A 16,489-nucleotide genomic window follows, 5' to 3' on the forward strand; every position below is an offset into this window, starting at 1 on the left:
CGCCACCAGTGGCAACTTTTTCTTTATTGTTCGTGAGTAGTTTCCATTGATCAAAGGAAGAACTGCAAAAAAGAAACACTTTCAAATCTTCTTGTGAATTATCATACAAAGAATATGTTTGATTGCTCCTAAGCAAAAGTTAATACTGTACAATCTTGTAATTATTTCCTGTGGAGCCACGAACTGTTCTCAGCTGTTCTATTTTTGTTATTACAATAATGTCATGGTCAGAAGACAATATGAGGTATGGCCGTTTCATTTCTTGTATCTACCTGTAGATAAATCCAAGCTTGCCCTGCATAGGCATCAGCTAGAGTTGCAAGACCATCCTTTTCTGACACATGTAAATGTGGTGCAACTCAGGTCTCAGCCCTTATCTGGGCCCAGGATTAGAGATTGCTATCCAACACATCCAATTCTACTACTTCTGGACCAGGGTGGTTAAGCTGAAGTGTTGTGCTTGCTAGTTTGAATCTCTTCTACTTCACCTTTGCATATCTTCTACCACCTCCAATATACCACTACAGTGTTTTAAAAATTGATCTAGGAGGTCATTCGACTATTTGAAAGCCCAGAAGTTTTCTTAAAGGTGGAAAAAGATAAATCAATCTCAGAGGGGAAAAACAAAGAGCATAAACAACTTGTTAATACACCAAACTGCTGCCATGGAATTGTGGGTGCATCTACACTAGTAAGTTCAGTTAGCCTTCTGAAAGTTCCTTTCATTCCTGCTTAATGTACTTTGGTTCACACAGTGAAGCAGCCCACAAAACTGGACCTCCTGAACTCATGCAGCACATCATTAACCAGTTTTCTTTAGCATAAAGTGTAACCAGAAGATGAGCTCCAGATACATGCCCTCCAGCCAACTGCTGATGATCATTCAGGCTTCACCCATGTTTGCATGGTGAAGCATAGTTGTACAGACTTCAGCACTTAGGGTTGTTCTAACACTGCAACAGTTAAGCAAGGGCTAATTTTATTCATTATTTTGATCCTTACTCTTTACGTTTCAGCAGTTCTCTTTCTTGCAGACTCCTGCCCATTTGGCCTTCTTCTTTGGGAGATCTCACTACAACAGAAAAAAAAAAGAATCAAAACATTTTTCAGTATTATGCCATGAGTAGACAGGCACAGTACAGGAAGCTAGAAATTAAAAACTGTGACAAAATGATGGATGAGAATACTTTGAAGTATGAACTACTGAAGTCGACCTAGTCTCGGGACAGCTACTACGTAAGACGGAAAGTTTTATGACCAAATTCTGAAACTGTGACAGTGGGTAAATCTCCTCCAAGACCCCAGAGTCTCTTTGGCATTTCATTCTTGCTTAGTGAAAGTGTATCCCTACAAGTATTAACGTTAGTGTTTATCTCAAAGTATTCTCGCATCATGGCTGGAAAACCAAGTTTGCTGCTCTTTGTGTGTTAATGAAAGGAGTCACCACTTTTTTCTTCCAGGAATGGGTTTTTTTCCTTATTTTCATATTTGATGTTGGTTTTGTCAACAGATCTGTCACGACAAATATATGATTTTTAAATCATACCATCCTGCTGAATGTATCTCTGCTGTATAATGTTGTATCATGCTGTTTCTTCTCCTCATTACTTTGTTTCCTCTTCCCTCACTTTATTACCCTTCATGAATAATACATATTTCCTTTACACAGCTATCTCATACTTTCAGCCCAACACAGCTAATTCAAGACTGCCCACTGCTGCCTTTTGCAAATCTGCTGTTCTGTCTTTCTGCTCCTCCCCATGAAACCCAGAGTGCTGGCTCCAGTATAGGGCCCGAATTAATCAGACCACCAGATTGTGCACTGTACTTACTGCAGACTCAATGTAGCTAAGCTAACTGGAGACCAGCATTGCAAACATCTGCAGTCATGTATCTGTTATAGGAATCTTCTTGTCATGTGGAGAGATTCCTTCTCTCAAAATTAAATAACCACAATTTTCTGAAGTACATGATGAAAACAGGTCAAACAGACTGTATTGTCAATGTACCTATTTGTTTCCCTCAACTCTCAAGAGCACACATTGAACAACTCAGGTACAGAAGTAAACTAAGTCCCAATCCATTTTTTGTCTCCTACAGATGGACAATAGTCTCTTACTCCTTCTGCTGTGCTCCATGCAGCACTCTAAGGTGATGGAAATGGGAAGCATCCAATATAAAACAGGACACAATCGCTGACACTGCAAGATTAATTTAAAATGTCCACAAATCTTTTATTGGGTGACAAATACTTAACAGAATCAGGTAACTTTGCCAGGCAATTCATACAGCATGCAAAGGTAGTAAACAGCTGAATAAGGCGGCATATTATACATTCATTAGTTGAAAGAGTAAACCATTTGATCTCAAGACATTAAAGCCTGATTTTTCAGTGTATAACCTGTAATTCTATACCAAAACTTAGACATTTTCCAGCAACTATTCTATTTATTTTCCAGGAGGAATATTTTTAACATCTTGAATTAAAAGAAAAAGTACTAAGGAAACACAGCATACAGATTTTCTCACCTTCCACAGGAGTTGTCTCTTCAGTTGTATGTTCTGCACTGAAGACTTGAGTAAGATCAGCAAAATTAGCTCTCTTTGAAACAAGTTCTTGATAGGTCCCCATTTGACTTATTCTGCCCTCTTCCATTACTATTATAAGATCGGTGTGAGGCAGGAATGTTACATTATGGGTCACCAATATACGAGTCTGAAACACATTGTTTTCCATTTCTTCATATAAATACAAAGTGTATATTAAAAGTAGACATGATATGATATATTCCAGTTATGATAACTGGAATGATATATGGAATTTTTCTGGGATTTTGCTCATTTGTCCACTCTATGATCATATTATTTATTTCCCACTTTACTATATTACTCTTTTAACTGCTGATTGTAATGTCAAACTTTATGCTTACAGCTTATACAGTATTACTTATACTTTTCTATTTCTTAATGTGCATTCTCTGCTCAAGAATGGTTTAGATTAGGTTGTAAGGAGAAGAAGTAGTCAAAACAGATTTTAATCTACTACATTTACTTTTATAATCTCAACATTAAAATCTGCTTACAAGTCTACCATTATTAGTGTTCTTGCTTCTGCCACATAACCCATGGAGCAGGTAAACTGATAAAAGGGAGACAGAAGAAAGGGAAAGCGAAAGACATTTGCCTCATAGTAAGTAGTGTATTCCTAATAGTAAATATTTCACAGTAATACATGTTTTTTGCATGCATCAGCCAGCAGTAATGATCTGTATTAATTCATAACACTGAGAAGAGATTTTTTACAAACTATCTTACCTTCCCACATGAATAGTTTTGAAATGGGAGAACCTATGCCTTCTGATCCACTTTCCCCTAGGAATTTCTTTGTTCAGTAAGAAGCCTTTCTTTCTATAACCTATTTACTGCAGTGAGGCATCAAGAGTGACCACAAAGCGCTCCACCCAGCCTTCTATACACACTGGCACTCCTCAGAAACTGCCAGTAAAGAAGAAATAAGCAAATATTATGTGAAGCTTTCAGACTCTCATGTCAGGTAAGCTCTCAATCTTTTTTTCTGGTCTGTTCTATCCCTACCCAAAAGGCTTCAAACCGAGACAATCAGCTGTGCTTTCAATTTAGCCTCTTTATTGCAGAACAATTTTCATCGACACACTAGGTGAGAGATGACCTTCTGCAGAATGACTGAGACTTCTACTGTGTCCACTGTATTGTGCAAACCAATTCATCCCCAAATTGAAAGGAGGCCACCCTACTTTACCTTGCTTTTTAGGAGACCTGAAGGGCCAATTATCTTCTCAAAAAGGTGTTTCCCAACATGTACATCTACAGCAGACAGCGGGTCATCCAGAAGATACAGGTCAGCATTGCTGTACACAGCTCTAGCGAGACTCACTCTCTGCTTCTGCCCTCCACTTATATTGACACCCTAAGAAAGCAAAATAGTCCACATTTAAATATGAAATGCTAAAATGAAATACTGAGTGTATTACACTCCATCTCATTAGTTTTTCAGATAAGCAAAGTAAATTTTATACTAGATATGAATATAGAAAGGTAAATGTGGATTTTCAAGTAATCAGAACAAAGTTTGAGCTCTGTTGACTAAATTCTCAGTCCAAAATGGGTGAATGCAAGGTAGTTTGGAAAATTAAAAAAAATACTTTTATTTACAGTCATACAGTAATTTTTACATTATAGAGGGAGCCCTCTGGGAACAGGGCAGGGCTGACTCAAACTTCTGCATAGAAAAGAACCATTTTAAGTGTTCAGAGTTTGGACAAAACTTAAGTTCAAAGTAAGTAAGCTAAGTAAGGAGATGTGATAGATTTACTTGGCTGAGCACTGATTAAGTCATCAGTATAAATTATCAAATAGGTAATACATAAAAACATAAAAGCTGTAACTTATTGCATCATTTCTGACCCCTCAAATTCTCACCCTTTCTCCGATCTCTGTTTGGTCTCCATTCGGTAACTGTTCCAAATCTGGCAGTAAAGCACAGGACTCTAAAACAAGTTCATAGTATGGCCTATGTAGATTTGCACCAAAGAGAATATTTTCCTGTAAAGTGCCATTTTGAATCCAAGCCTGCTGAGAAGCATAGGCCACTGAGCCCTAAAAAGAATTGGAAACAATTTGTTTACTCAGGCTGTGAACACAAAAAAAAAGGATTTAAAAATATGTTTGAAAATCCAGCTTTTCCTCAAAGTAACCAGTAACTACCTCCAAAATTATTAAGCTGTTTATATTATTAAACTGTTAACATTTTAATTAAGTCAGGTAATAAAAACAATCTGTTGAACAGTCCTGTATAACAGTTTGCCTGTAATTATTACAAGAGCACATGCTGTGAATAAACCCAACAAAGCTGGAACATATATTGAACAGCCTTTCAGGGAAAGATCTTGGTGACAAACAGGCATCTACTGTAAGATTTATATGCGGCAAAATGGGTCTGTATTAGGTATATATCAAAATACAGTTTGACTGTATTTTTATATTACATGCTGTGGAATGTGTCAGCATGAAATTAGAATTAGAAATCAAGGTTACAGGACAGGAACGATAACTGGAAATGCTCATAAATCTTTTCTTACATTCAGCTACATGCTCTGTTAAATTCTATTAATTTTACAACAAATTGATAGCATAGATACACTTGTTGGATATATGCCTTCCTTATAGATTTTACACAGCTAATCTTTTTCCCATTAATTACTACTTTCAGATTCAAAACACCTCAACTTCATATTTGTTCCCCACCCTGCAACAGAGACAGGATACTGTACTCGCTTTCCACAGGAGCAGATTCTTGTTCAACACTTATTTTCAAGGCTAGACACTTCTTTAACGGTGCCACACCCACTTGCAAGCAGATTAACTGATACTGTGCTTATTCACTAATACTTACTGATTCAAGCACTGTAGTCTGTCATCAGAGGTTAACTTCCTCTGTATCTATAACCTATTGAAAACTTGCCTAAACTCTATTTTGCACTGGGGACTTTCATTGCTCTATGTAACTACAAGACAAGTTAAGCTACTGGGGTCCGTGTTGCTAGGAGAGCCAGCACCCTAATTCCATCTCTGCCTAAAGTTCAGCTTTAACCTCTGTTTCCATATCCTGTATCCACATCCTGTATTCTATTTCCTTATCCACATAAATCATTGCAAGAAAGTTGATCATCTTCTATATCAGCTTATAACTGCTCCGAGTGGGCCATGTTTGTACGTTCAAAACCAGCAAACATTAGAGACGGTTAGTCTCAATACGTGACTTAAACACTCATGATTTCTGCACTGAATTATATAGATTATAAAAAAAATGAAAATAGCTTTGCAATCATGTAGGTTGACAACAAAGCAAAATTGTTACATTATTAACAATAGAGACTGTAGTAACAGGACAAGGGGTAACGGGTTAAAACTTAAACAGGGGAAGTTTAGGTTGGATATAAGAAGGAAATTCTTTCCTGTTAGGGTGGTGAGGCACTGGAATGGGCTGCCCAGGGAGGTTGTGAATGCTCCATCCCTGGCAGTGTTCAAGGCCAGGCTGGACGAGGCCTTGGGTGATATGATTTAGCGTAGGGTGCCCCTGCCCGCGGCAGGGGGGTTGGAACTAGATGATCTTAAGGTCCTTTCCAACCCTAACGATTCTATGATTCTATAACAAATGTCACTGTATTCTTACTTTTCTTTGAAGATTCAAGAAGCTGGAGCTACCTTTGCCAGTATTTTTACAACCATAAATAGCTGAGGAGGAAAAACCGCACTTTCAAAAGCAGTTCTGCTTAATTTAGGTATTGAAGAGTGGGCAGGGCAGGGGGACACAGACAGACAATCTTACTCTTCTCTGAGCTGTTCCTTCAAGCTTCTCCATTTCTCCAAGAACAGCAGAAAGAAAAGATGACTTTCCAGATCCAACCTTTCCCACAACAGCAACTAAAGAGCCTTCAGGAATCCTGACACTCAAGCTGGAAATATTGAGGAAGACAAATTAGTTACTCGCTTTGTAAACATTCCATCATGTATGAGTAGTGGTCACTGTGAGAAAGAAACAGTCTATTTTACCCTCAGAATGATGAGGAATTAGTACATCAGGTCGCATGTCTTTTGACTATGTACCTTTCAGAAACTTGCAATAATGGCTTTATATATAGATTGATTTGTCTGCAAGTTAAAAGACTGTGCTTTCATCTGGTCACAATGAAATCAACTGGAGACAGCCTAACCAAAGACTGGTTTTATCATATTATTCTCAGACCTGTAGTTTACATTCTGTCTCGCTCTGACAATCAACTGCTAGACCTCTTAGGGAAAGAGAAATGAAGAGGCAGAGGGAGGAGGAGTGGGAGAGAGGAAGAGGAAAGGGAAGGGCACTGGCTTCCCATAGCACTTAATACAGTGCTATACTGGGAAACATGCACTTTTACATGGTTTCTCTTGGAGCATCAGGGACACCAGGTCAGATTTGACGTTCCAGAGCACACTGGTCACATGGGATGCTCTGGAAACAATAATTTATGTTATTTTTGGTATGTAACATCATGAACTAATCTGAATGAAAATGTATTAAACCTGAACAAAATCTCTATAAACATCACATTCTGCCAAAGGAGCTCATTAAAAAAACAGTGAGAAATACCTTACTTTTTTAAGATGGGCATGCCATTCTTTTCCCAGCTGAAAGAAGCACCAATAAACCCAACAGCATTATCTGTTGCAGTAAAGAAAAAGAGACCAAAGAATTGCTAATCCATCCCCTCAGTTGAGTTTCTTAATGATTATCCATATAAACTCATGACCAATTAAAAAAATAATAACTACTGCTTACTTCCACTGTAGTTTGTATTGACATCCTCAGGGTTAATATCCTCAGCACAGAGAAAATCCTCTAAACGGCTTAGAGAAACTTTGGTCTGCAAGATGAATAGGTAGGTAAATAGGTAGATAGGTAGATAGATTAGATATAATACAACATGCCTGTGCTTCCTTAAATTAAAATTAAAAATATTTTAATACTTTAAAGTTCTAGATAATATTCCTTGTCAAATATCTTCTATTTGAAGATAGACAAAAAAGGTGTTTAGGTATTTAAAAAAATATTTTCCTTAAAGTACTAAACAATCTAAAGTCAAAAAAGTGTATTTTTTTTCCTAAGGATCTACTGCTTTATAGTTATCAAGCAACAGAGCATGCTTGACATATCCAGTGTTAGAATTTATAGTTAATCCTTTAATTTTCTTTCTCCTTAAGACAGAAACATCCTTTAAACATCCTTTATGCTTCTCAATCCATAAAACTACTGTGCAGTTTCATGTCAACAAAATGTAACTTAAAATAAATAATGACTTAACCATTCCTAGAAACAGATGAAACATGACAAGAGTATAAACATCAACCTTTCATGGCACTTATTCATAGTATGTTTACCTGGGCAACAGCAGAGATCACAGACGGTAAATCAAACAAAGGCAGTCGTAAAATGTTAAATAAAGAAATAGATGTAAAAACCTTAGTTGCTGTTAAAACATTATCTTTGTCCAGATGAAAGAAGACTCCAAATGTAGCCAAGGAGACCTTTTAAACAAATGAAAGAAAATGACATATCCAGAAGCAAAATCATAGTTATACACATATACTATTTTTGTTTGCATTTGAAAGGTGCAGTATCCCATTTCTGCTCATGTATAAGCAGGAGCTCTGTAACTGCTGCACATGGAAATTATTGCATAGCTGCAATACTGATTGCAGGAATACCATCATTTTAGTAAGCAAAGGCCATGGCAACTGTCTTTGACCCAACCAGATAAATGTGAAACTATATGAAATAGCTTCCCCATCTCATCAAGTGTTTTCTTCATTTTTAAAACACTCAAACACGGTATTTCAGGAAATTCACCTTTTTCTTTATCTTTCTCTTGCTATTGCTATGATATTGGACATAAAATAGAATTATTTACTGCAGGGATTTTTATGTTGGACACTTGGAATTATTTTCAAGAATCTAGTCAGTAGTCCTCAGAGAATAAACTGGACTCTTACACAACAGACAGCCAAGCCTTCAGAATACCCAGAAAAGCCTACATTTAATAACCTGTCCTACGGATTCTTTGCTGCCTTTTGTTGAATTTCAGAGTCCTAAACTAAACTAGTTATAAAGTAGGAAGACTCCTAATAAAGTTCTAAATAAGAAGTTGATTACTTCACTGCATTTAATTCAACTTGTGAATTTTTCTCGCTCACTGCTTTAACTATTTCAATTGCTAGCAAGGTTACAGATTGAAGGATGGCCTTAATCCTCCCTTTCACTATTCCTAAGGAATATTCCTCTTCAGCTCTTACATACCATGCATTAAGCACTAGAAGATGTCATTTTTTGTAACTGAAGTTAACGGTGGTCATTTATCCATAATGAAGTTTCCAGTTGGATCCATAGAATCATTTAGGTTGGAAAAGTCCTTTAAGATCATTGAGTCCAACTGTTAACCCAGCTCTGCCAAGTCCACCACCAACTATGTCCCTAAGTGCCATGTCTACACACCTTTCAAATACCTCCAGGCATGCTGAGCCTGTTCCAATGCTTGACAACCTTTCCAGTGAATATCACTAATATCCAACCTAAACCTTCCCTGGAGCAACTCGAGTCCATTTCCTCTTGCCCTATCACTTGTTACTTGGGAAAAGAGACTGACCCCCACCTCACTACAACCCCTTTCAGGTAGTTTAGAGAGCAGTAAGATCCTGTCCCTCAAACCCTGGCATGCTGGACCCAGGCTTATCTCTAATGAGCTTGATTTTATCCCTTTCCCCCTTCAAGTTTAGTTTAAAGCTCTTTCAGTGACCCTTGCTACGGGAACCGGAGAAACAGACTTGCATGAATTAATATTTTTATAAAACAAACCATAAAAGGAATACACGTCAACGTTAGCATGGAGTAAGTCGTCAGATACCCAGAAGACTTCAAAACATCCACTTCACGTTCTCTAATGCTCATGACCTTCCTTTGATATGCAGGTTCCCATGCATAAAGTTTGAGGATCTAAACAAGCAAACAAACGTATCTTTATAAAACAAAACAACAGTGACCATGCTTCAGAAAATAAGCTAAAGCTCCAAATGTCATTTTCAAATAATCACCAATGCAAACTACAACAATTTGAATGTTTTACAAATGAAAGCAAGACCTGAGATAACTCTAAATTAGGTTGTTCTTATGGAAGATATACTCCCATTACTGTTACTTCTACAGAGCTCATCTTTTCCCGTATGTATCATAAACAATGAGATGGTTTATTTCAAAACAGGATAAACAACAAAAGTGAGCCAACTTTGTGAAGTGCTTTTCTTCTATACCAAAATTTCAGTCTGCCGAAGGTTTTCAGACATCTATTAATATATTTTACATTCTCATTAAAATGTGGTATTAAAAATAATGCATCATGAATAATAAGTTTTTCAAATCAAATTAAACCAGTAAATATTTCCAAAAGCACTTTCTCTGTAAACTTTTTTCACTGTTAACTGAAATGTTACTCATAAAACCTAGGGCTTTTTATATAACTTACTCTCTGTCTTTGCAACCTAACAGAAAACCCCAAACTCTTGTTAGTTGTTGCATTACCTTTATGCCATGTAACATTTCACTTAATAGCTTGACTCGCTGATCTGAATTCTTCATTTGGCTTTTCTGGTTAAAAGACAGCAATGTTTACATTTTTCAGTGAGCAAAAGAAAATGGAGAGTAAAATATTCAGTGTTCTATAGCCAATAAATACCTTTTTTGCTTTTTTTACCTTGCTAAAAACACACCAGAACAGCAGTTATACCATTTTCAGATACATACGTAGTATAAGGAAATAATTAGTCAGGTAAAGCATTAAATACATTAAAATAACATTTTAACAATATAGTATAACACTATATACACACAAACATGAGTATATATGTAACACTATATGGATATAAACCACTGAATACATACATATGCATATATACAGAGGTTAGGAAGAAAGCTTCCTTTGTTACTGAAGAATACATTGTTACTGAAAGAACCAGCCAAAGAAACACAGAAATTCTTCTTACTCCTATGCTACACTCAGACTCTTCTGCATCTCACATTTCTATAATACTAATTAGCAGCCTCTTTAATGTTTTGTGTCTTATTCAAATACAACAAGTTGCAAACTTTTAGACAGAATTATTTAATTGCCTTTTGTATTTCTTCTCTCTCATATCACAGTAGGGATCTAAGCGCATGTATAGCTGTAACAGCTCATCTGCAAAAGAGGTGAGAGTGTTTTCTTGTTTTTTCTATGTTTCTAAACTGTCACAGCCTTACAAAAGAATTAACGGAGACCCAGAGTCGCTACTGCATGTTGTGTCACCAAAGGCAGAATAAGAAAAGAGATAAATAATTGCCTTGATAGCAATTATGAAACAAAACTTAGGGTTTTAGTTTTGTGATTTTTTTTCCAATTGGACCTCACAGAAATAGAAGTATTAACAGGCAATATAGTGCCAAGAGAACTGTAGCATCAGAGAAGCAGAAAGGAAATCAGAACACATGCAGTACCTCTATGGGAATTCCCATCTCAAGAGAATGTGATAAATTCGAGTGAGCAGCTTAGCCTGAATAATAAAAGTAGAAGAGGGCCATAATCCTACAAAAATCCCTTATTTAATAGAATTAACTCATGTAATATGCAAAACCACAGTCGTTTCCTAAATGAATCACACAGTAATTTTTACTAATACAAAATTATTGTTTCAGGATAATGGAAATACAGGTTTCCAAACTAAATACTACTTTAGCTATCAAACATATGGCATAACTCCAGTTATGCTTTCCTCCAGTGAAAAACAGCTGCAGCTTGGCTTTGCTTATTTGTTTGGAGTTTGATTTAGATATACCTATAGTATTCTTACACATGCATAATTTGTACACACACCCCTTCATTTCTATATTATGACAACTTGATCTCTCTTACTATGCTTATTTAAATAGCTCACCTTCAGTCTTTTTACTTTGGCTGCAATGAGCGCATTTATAGGTATAACCAAAAGAAGCAGTGCAACACCTGCTAGGACTGAGGGGCCAAGTTCTTTCCAGAGAAAGACAACAGCCATGATGATCTGAAAAGGTGCTGACCACAAGAGGTTGAGGTTTACAGCCATTTCCATGAGTTGCTGAGTATCTGCTGACATCAGGTTAACAATTTCCCCAGTTGTATAGTTTCGTCGTGAGGAATTTGCTAAAGTTAAAGCCTGCAACCAGAAAATGGAGGTCACAATCAAAACTCAACAATTTTGATAGGTTTAGCTGCCCAGCAGAAGCTAAGAACACAGTAATTAGAGCAAAGCTGAACTCTGAAACAAGACTTGCAACTTTTTATAAGAGGAACATGGCATAAAGAGGGCTAAGAAAGCCTCATCTTTGGCCTTGCTTAGAACCTCTAGTGCAGGAACCAGAAACAGCAGGCTTCACAAGCAGCACATGTATAATCTCAGTGTGTCAGGCAGGTAACACATGTTCCATGTGTATCAGGACTGATACCCAATCACATGCACATGCTCTCTCTCCCTCTGCGCGTTACTGCCTCATATTTTTCTACTATACCACCTGAAAATCCTGCATATACCAAGACAGGGCTGCAGCTGCTCACTCCAAAATCCATCCCACGTGCAAAGCACTACCTGACCCAGCATTCACTAATCAACTCTACTCAGAGAGAGGAAGCAGCTCTATCTCTATCCTATAGCTGTGAAAACTTGCCCAGGAGACATGCCCACCCCAGCTGGAGACTCTCTTCTGCTGTTCTTGATCTGATCTACTGACACACCTCGATATGCGACTTGAGAGAATGAAGTCCTTTCTTTAACTGATTTGCAACTTGTAAGTAAAATTTTGTGTAGTGATTCAGAACATACCTGAGAAGCCTATGTCAAAAGGCTGCTTTGGCTCTCTTGAGAAAAGAGACTATATTTTATATTAACAAAGATGGTAATTTATTTCAGAACTGGATTATTTTTTTACTTCCTTAACTTGTGCCTGATAGCTAAATACTGCAGTAAAAATGCCAATGTGTTATGGCTGCCACCTCAGCATTTCTTATTAAAGGTGGGATAAGTTATAGATAGGTTTCCACAGCAGCTAGTCATCCTCTAAACACCTGAAAAACAATTAACCTACAGGGTATTCAACTCAGCAGAAAATCAGTTTTACTAAAATCGGGGGTGGTGGAGAGGTGTGTATATTCAATCTCCAAAGGAGACAATATAGCAAACTTCAGCTTCTCACATTCACTACTACTGTACAGTAAAAACAGTTACCACTTACACCCTTGCTTTTTCCTGGACATCCAACCTATAAAGTCTTCTCAGTTCATTCAGTAAATACAGGAGATTGATCCATAACCAAAGTAGGAAGAGATCAGTTTCTACATACTGCCCAAGTATTATGCCTGTACAGGTGGCTGACAAAAGTATGTAATTTCAGGATTAGAGTCTCCCAATAGAAATGCTGCTGAAACTCTAGATTATTATAAATAAATAATCATCAGAATACACAAAGTCAATCTGCTGTAGCCTGTCACCAGTGTATAACATCCTGGGTTTTGATCGTGCTGGTAGAGCACATTGTCTTTTAACACTCTGTGTTTTATTTTAGCCTTTGTTTTCAAAGAAAAGTGAAAACATGATTACCTTTTTATACATCAGGCCAACAACTGCAGTCTTGATTTTGACTGCAGTAAGCATGTTATTACGTTGGTATAACTGATGGAGAAGAGTTTGTGAGAGAACCACAAAAAACAGGGCAATAGCAAAACCATATCCACTCCCATATGAAGTTGGATGATCTTCACTGACCACTATCATTGCTCTGAAAACAAAGGAAAAAAGATGCATTTTGCGTATTAAAACAACTATAAAAGTTCAATAAGATGAAATACTGGAAACCTGTTTAACTAAGTCCATTTTGGATTTAGATATGGTGACAGGTCACAAAGAAATACTATGTTATAAAGAAGGCAGGTCCTATCTGTGTTTTCCAATCTGTTAGCTTAGAAACAATTCTCAAATGCTATTTTGGCCATGAATGTGCTGTTACTGACATCCCTGACAATGGTGTATAAATAAATAATGGCATAAAAGAAAAAAAAAAAACAGAATACAATTAGATATTTGTACTTAGAAAGGTTGCAGCTATCAGCCATGAGAGAGGAAAAAAATCTACAGGAAAATTCTTATTTTTGTGTTCGTAAAAGGTTATCTTAAATAACCAGCAACCGGGATGTCTTCAGACAGATTTTATAGCTAAAGATTTTGTTCAAGATTACGTTGACTCAGATTTTGGAGATTAACAATAATTCTTTTCCTTATAAACACACAGGTATTTGATAAATTCTTCACACCTCTGTGGTAAGCACGATTTCAAAAACCACTTCCACCAGCCTCGTGATGCCAACATGATATCAACAGTCACTGCAGTTTCACATTAAATGCTGAAGCTGTAGATATTATTATATATTTCGGTTTGTGGGTTTTTTCAACAGAGATGGAAAAATATTGTTGAAGAAGCAGAGAAGTTAAATAACTTGGTGCTTCATTTTTTCTTAACATCTTATTGTACATATATTAAATACTTAAAAACAATATTGTGGAATTGAAGCTCTACTGGTTTCATCTCAGTCCTTTGGCTAAGAGATTCCTCATCTCTTTGAGCTTTCCCTCAGTAGATCATTTTCAGATAATCACAGGACTGGGGAGCAAACAAAATCTTTACACACCTAAGATGTTCCTTGGTTTGCTTTTGATATTAGAAACCCTTTAGCTTTATTATTGCTGTTACTTTCTGATCATAAAGTGAAACATAATAAAAACTTACTTCATTAATTGCGGACTCATGAAAGCCAGAATGTCGGCTGTAACTTTCAGAAATGAAACTTTAATCAATACACATTTAAATGTTTGCCATAATGACCAAATCAAAGATGGTTTATGGAAACTTGTTTTCTTAAACAGCAGTCTTTTGATATAAGAAGCCTGAAAGATTACAAAAATATGCTTAGAATTAAGAGAAAAAGTATTTTTGAACTTTATCCATATTTATAAATATAAAATAAGTAATATCAAGTCCATCTAAAGCCATCACTGTACTTATGATCTTAAAAAGAGCATTTCCTACAGTTAAAAGAAAAGCTTTCATGTAAGAAATGAAGTCTGGTTTTATTTAGCCTAGCCAGCGGTTTTTCAAGGAATGATAAATGTAATTTCTAGAATTGCCCAATCATCCACATAAATAATTAGAAAATAATTTAATCCTCAAATGATTATCACAGGTCAAAAAAAGTATCATAAAAGCTGAGCTAAGCTTCAAAATCAATGCATTAATATTTGTAGCAGGCTCACAGCAACTTTGTATTTAAGGCTGAATAACCCTTCCACTCCTTCAGAATATTTTCAGTTGCCAAGTGACTATTTTTTGTTCAGTTTGAATGTACCTCAAGCAATTGCAAACATTCTAATGAGGGCTAAAAAAAAAAGTCAGCCTTTCTTAATTAACATAGTGATGAAGGACAGATTATTTGAATAATAAAACCAGTATCTGAATGGAAAAAATATCCCTATTGAAAAACACTTTTGAATGCTTTGGTAGAAAAGGTTTTGGTGTGTACAAACCATCACTGGAAGAAAGGACAAATCTACAAATAGCTAAGAAAAACACTGAAGAGATAAAGTAAGGTCAGACTCTGCAGAAGCCCTCTTCTTTGTATTGAAAAACAAAAGCTACACTCTTACTGGACTTACAGGTTAGGTTCTCTCTCATGAACTTCCTAACATTACAAAGCTCCTAGTGTACTTTAACTACAACAACCAAATAGTAACTGTGACTGAAACTTTCAAGGGTTTACATGAAAATCACATAGAATACTTCAGGCAAAAACAAACAAACGAAATATCTGTAAAACTCACTATTGTTAAAATTAAAGAAAACTGAAGCCTGTTTTGTGTGTTCTATAAGCCAGGGCATCTACTGATAAGCAGCTATCTTATCAGTAGACAGACTTTCAGGTAGATTTCTATTCTACCTGAAATAGAGATGCAAAGATAAGACAGAAACAGACAAGTTCAGAGAGAAATTAATTGGACAGTTGTGACAAAGATGGCAATTAATCAACAAAGTAGATTCCACATCCCTTAAAGTGTTAAAATATAACATATGATCTTTGTAAGAGGTAAATTTGAACTTAAAACAATTTAGAAAAATCTAATAGCCACACCAGAGATCCCTGATCACGACACTGAATGACCTTTGTGATCTACAGAATAGAGAGGCTGTTCAATAAGTAAGGTTCTAGAAATCTTCTCCAACTTCTAGACTCCATACATTCAGAAAAGAATATTGCCTATTGTCAGAGTTGTAGCTACCATTGATCCTGTGGTGGACTTCTGGATTTCTTTTCTCCATTGCTTTTCAAAGTTAGGACACACGGTGTATGGTGAATCTCCTTCATTCAGTTCAAACAGGTCATACCTTTCCAATGGCTTCTTATAGCCTATAGATATTAATCTGAAAGAAACAAACTAATTTAGACAGCATGAAATACAGCAGACAAAACCAGCAGAACTACTAACTGAAAAAAACTAATGATACAATTTAATTCATATAAATAAACTCCATAATCATAATCAAAAATCCTATAAATGGTACAGACTAAATAGTGGAACATATTCACAGTCACCTTACATAGACTAAAATTGACTTGAAGTAAGAAGAGCCTAAGCAGATGGCCACATCTGAAAAGCAAATTCTCAGGAACCTCTGCAACCCAGAATATCTACATTTCTGATCCCATATTTCTTTATAGGAAAATATACTATTTCATAAACAAATGTGTAGCATCCTTACCAACTTACTGTTGTAATCTGGAATGAAATACCTTTTTTGTCACAGGACTACATTACC

At 36.2% G+C, this 16,489-nt stretch overlaps 1 protein-coding gene across 9 annotated transcripts in view; it reads right to left on the minus strand.

The window, feature by feature from the left end:
- Nucleotides 1-16,489, minus strand: part of LOC133269469 (multidrug resistance-associated protein 1-like) — a 32,161-nt gene that overhangs the window by 11,949 nt on the left and 3,723 nt on the right. For 3 of the 9 annotated variants that reach the window (XM_061453805.1, XM_061453797.1, XM_061453799.1), the window contains exons 3-17: nucleotides 15,952-16,093; nucleotides 14,408-14,565; nucleotides 13,225-13,402; nucleotides 11,533-11,787; nucleotides 10,145-10,210; nucleotides 9,425-9,562; nucleotides 7,954-8,100; nucleotides 7,355-7,439; nucleotides 7,171-7,237; nucleotides 6,368-6,494; nucleotides 4,459-4,635; nucleotides 3,779-3,946; nucleotides 2,530-2,716; nucleotides 1,003-1,072; nucleotides 2-62 (exon numbers count right to left, since the gene is read on the minus strand). In XM_061453805.1, coding sequence (XP_061309789.1) covers nucleotides 2-62; nucleotides 1,003-1,072; nucleotides 2,530-2,716; nucleotides 3,779-3,946; nucleotides 4,459-4,635; nucleotides 6,368-6,494; nucleotides 7,171-7,237; nucleotides 7,355-7,439; nucleotides 7,954-8,100; nucleotides 9,425-9,562; nucleotides 10,145-10,210; nucleotides 11,533-11,787; nucleotides 13,225-13,402; nucleotides 14,408-14,565; nucleotides 15,952-16,093 — 2,026 coding nt within the window. The remainder of the gene's footprint in view (nucleotide 1; nucleotides 63-1,002; nucleotides 1,073-2,529; nucleotides 2,717-3,778; nucleotides 3,947-4,458; nucleotides 4,636-6,367; nucleotides 6,495-7,170; nucleotides 7,238-7,354; nucleotides 7,440-7,953; nucleotides 8,101-9,424; nucleotides 9,563-10,144; nucleotides 10,211-11,532; nucleotides 11,788-13,224; nucleotides 13,403-14,407; nucleotides 14,566-15,951; nucleotides 16,094-16,489) is intronic. The other 6 variants (XM_061453800.1, XM_061453804.1, XM_061453802.1 and 3 more) reach the window with 5 other exon arrangements.

The sequence above is a fragment of the Pezoporus flaviventris genome, unplaced genomic scaffold, assembly GCF_033815535.1.
Source record: "Pezoporus flaviventris isolate CSIRO_AGI_PZ_B2104156 unplaced genomic scaffold, CSIRO_AGI_Pfla_v1 ptg000015l, whole genome shotgun sequence".
Classification (NCBI taxonomy): Eukaryota; Metazoa; Chordata; class Aves; order Psittaciformes; family Psittacidae; genus Pezoporus; species Pezoporus flaviventris.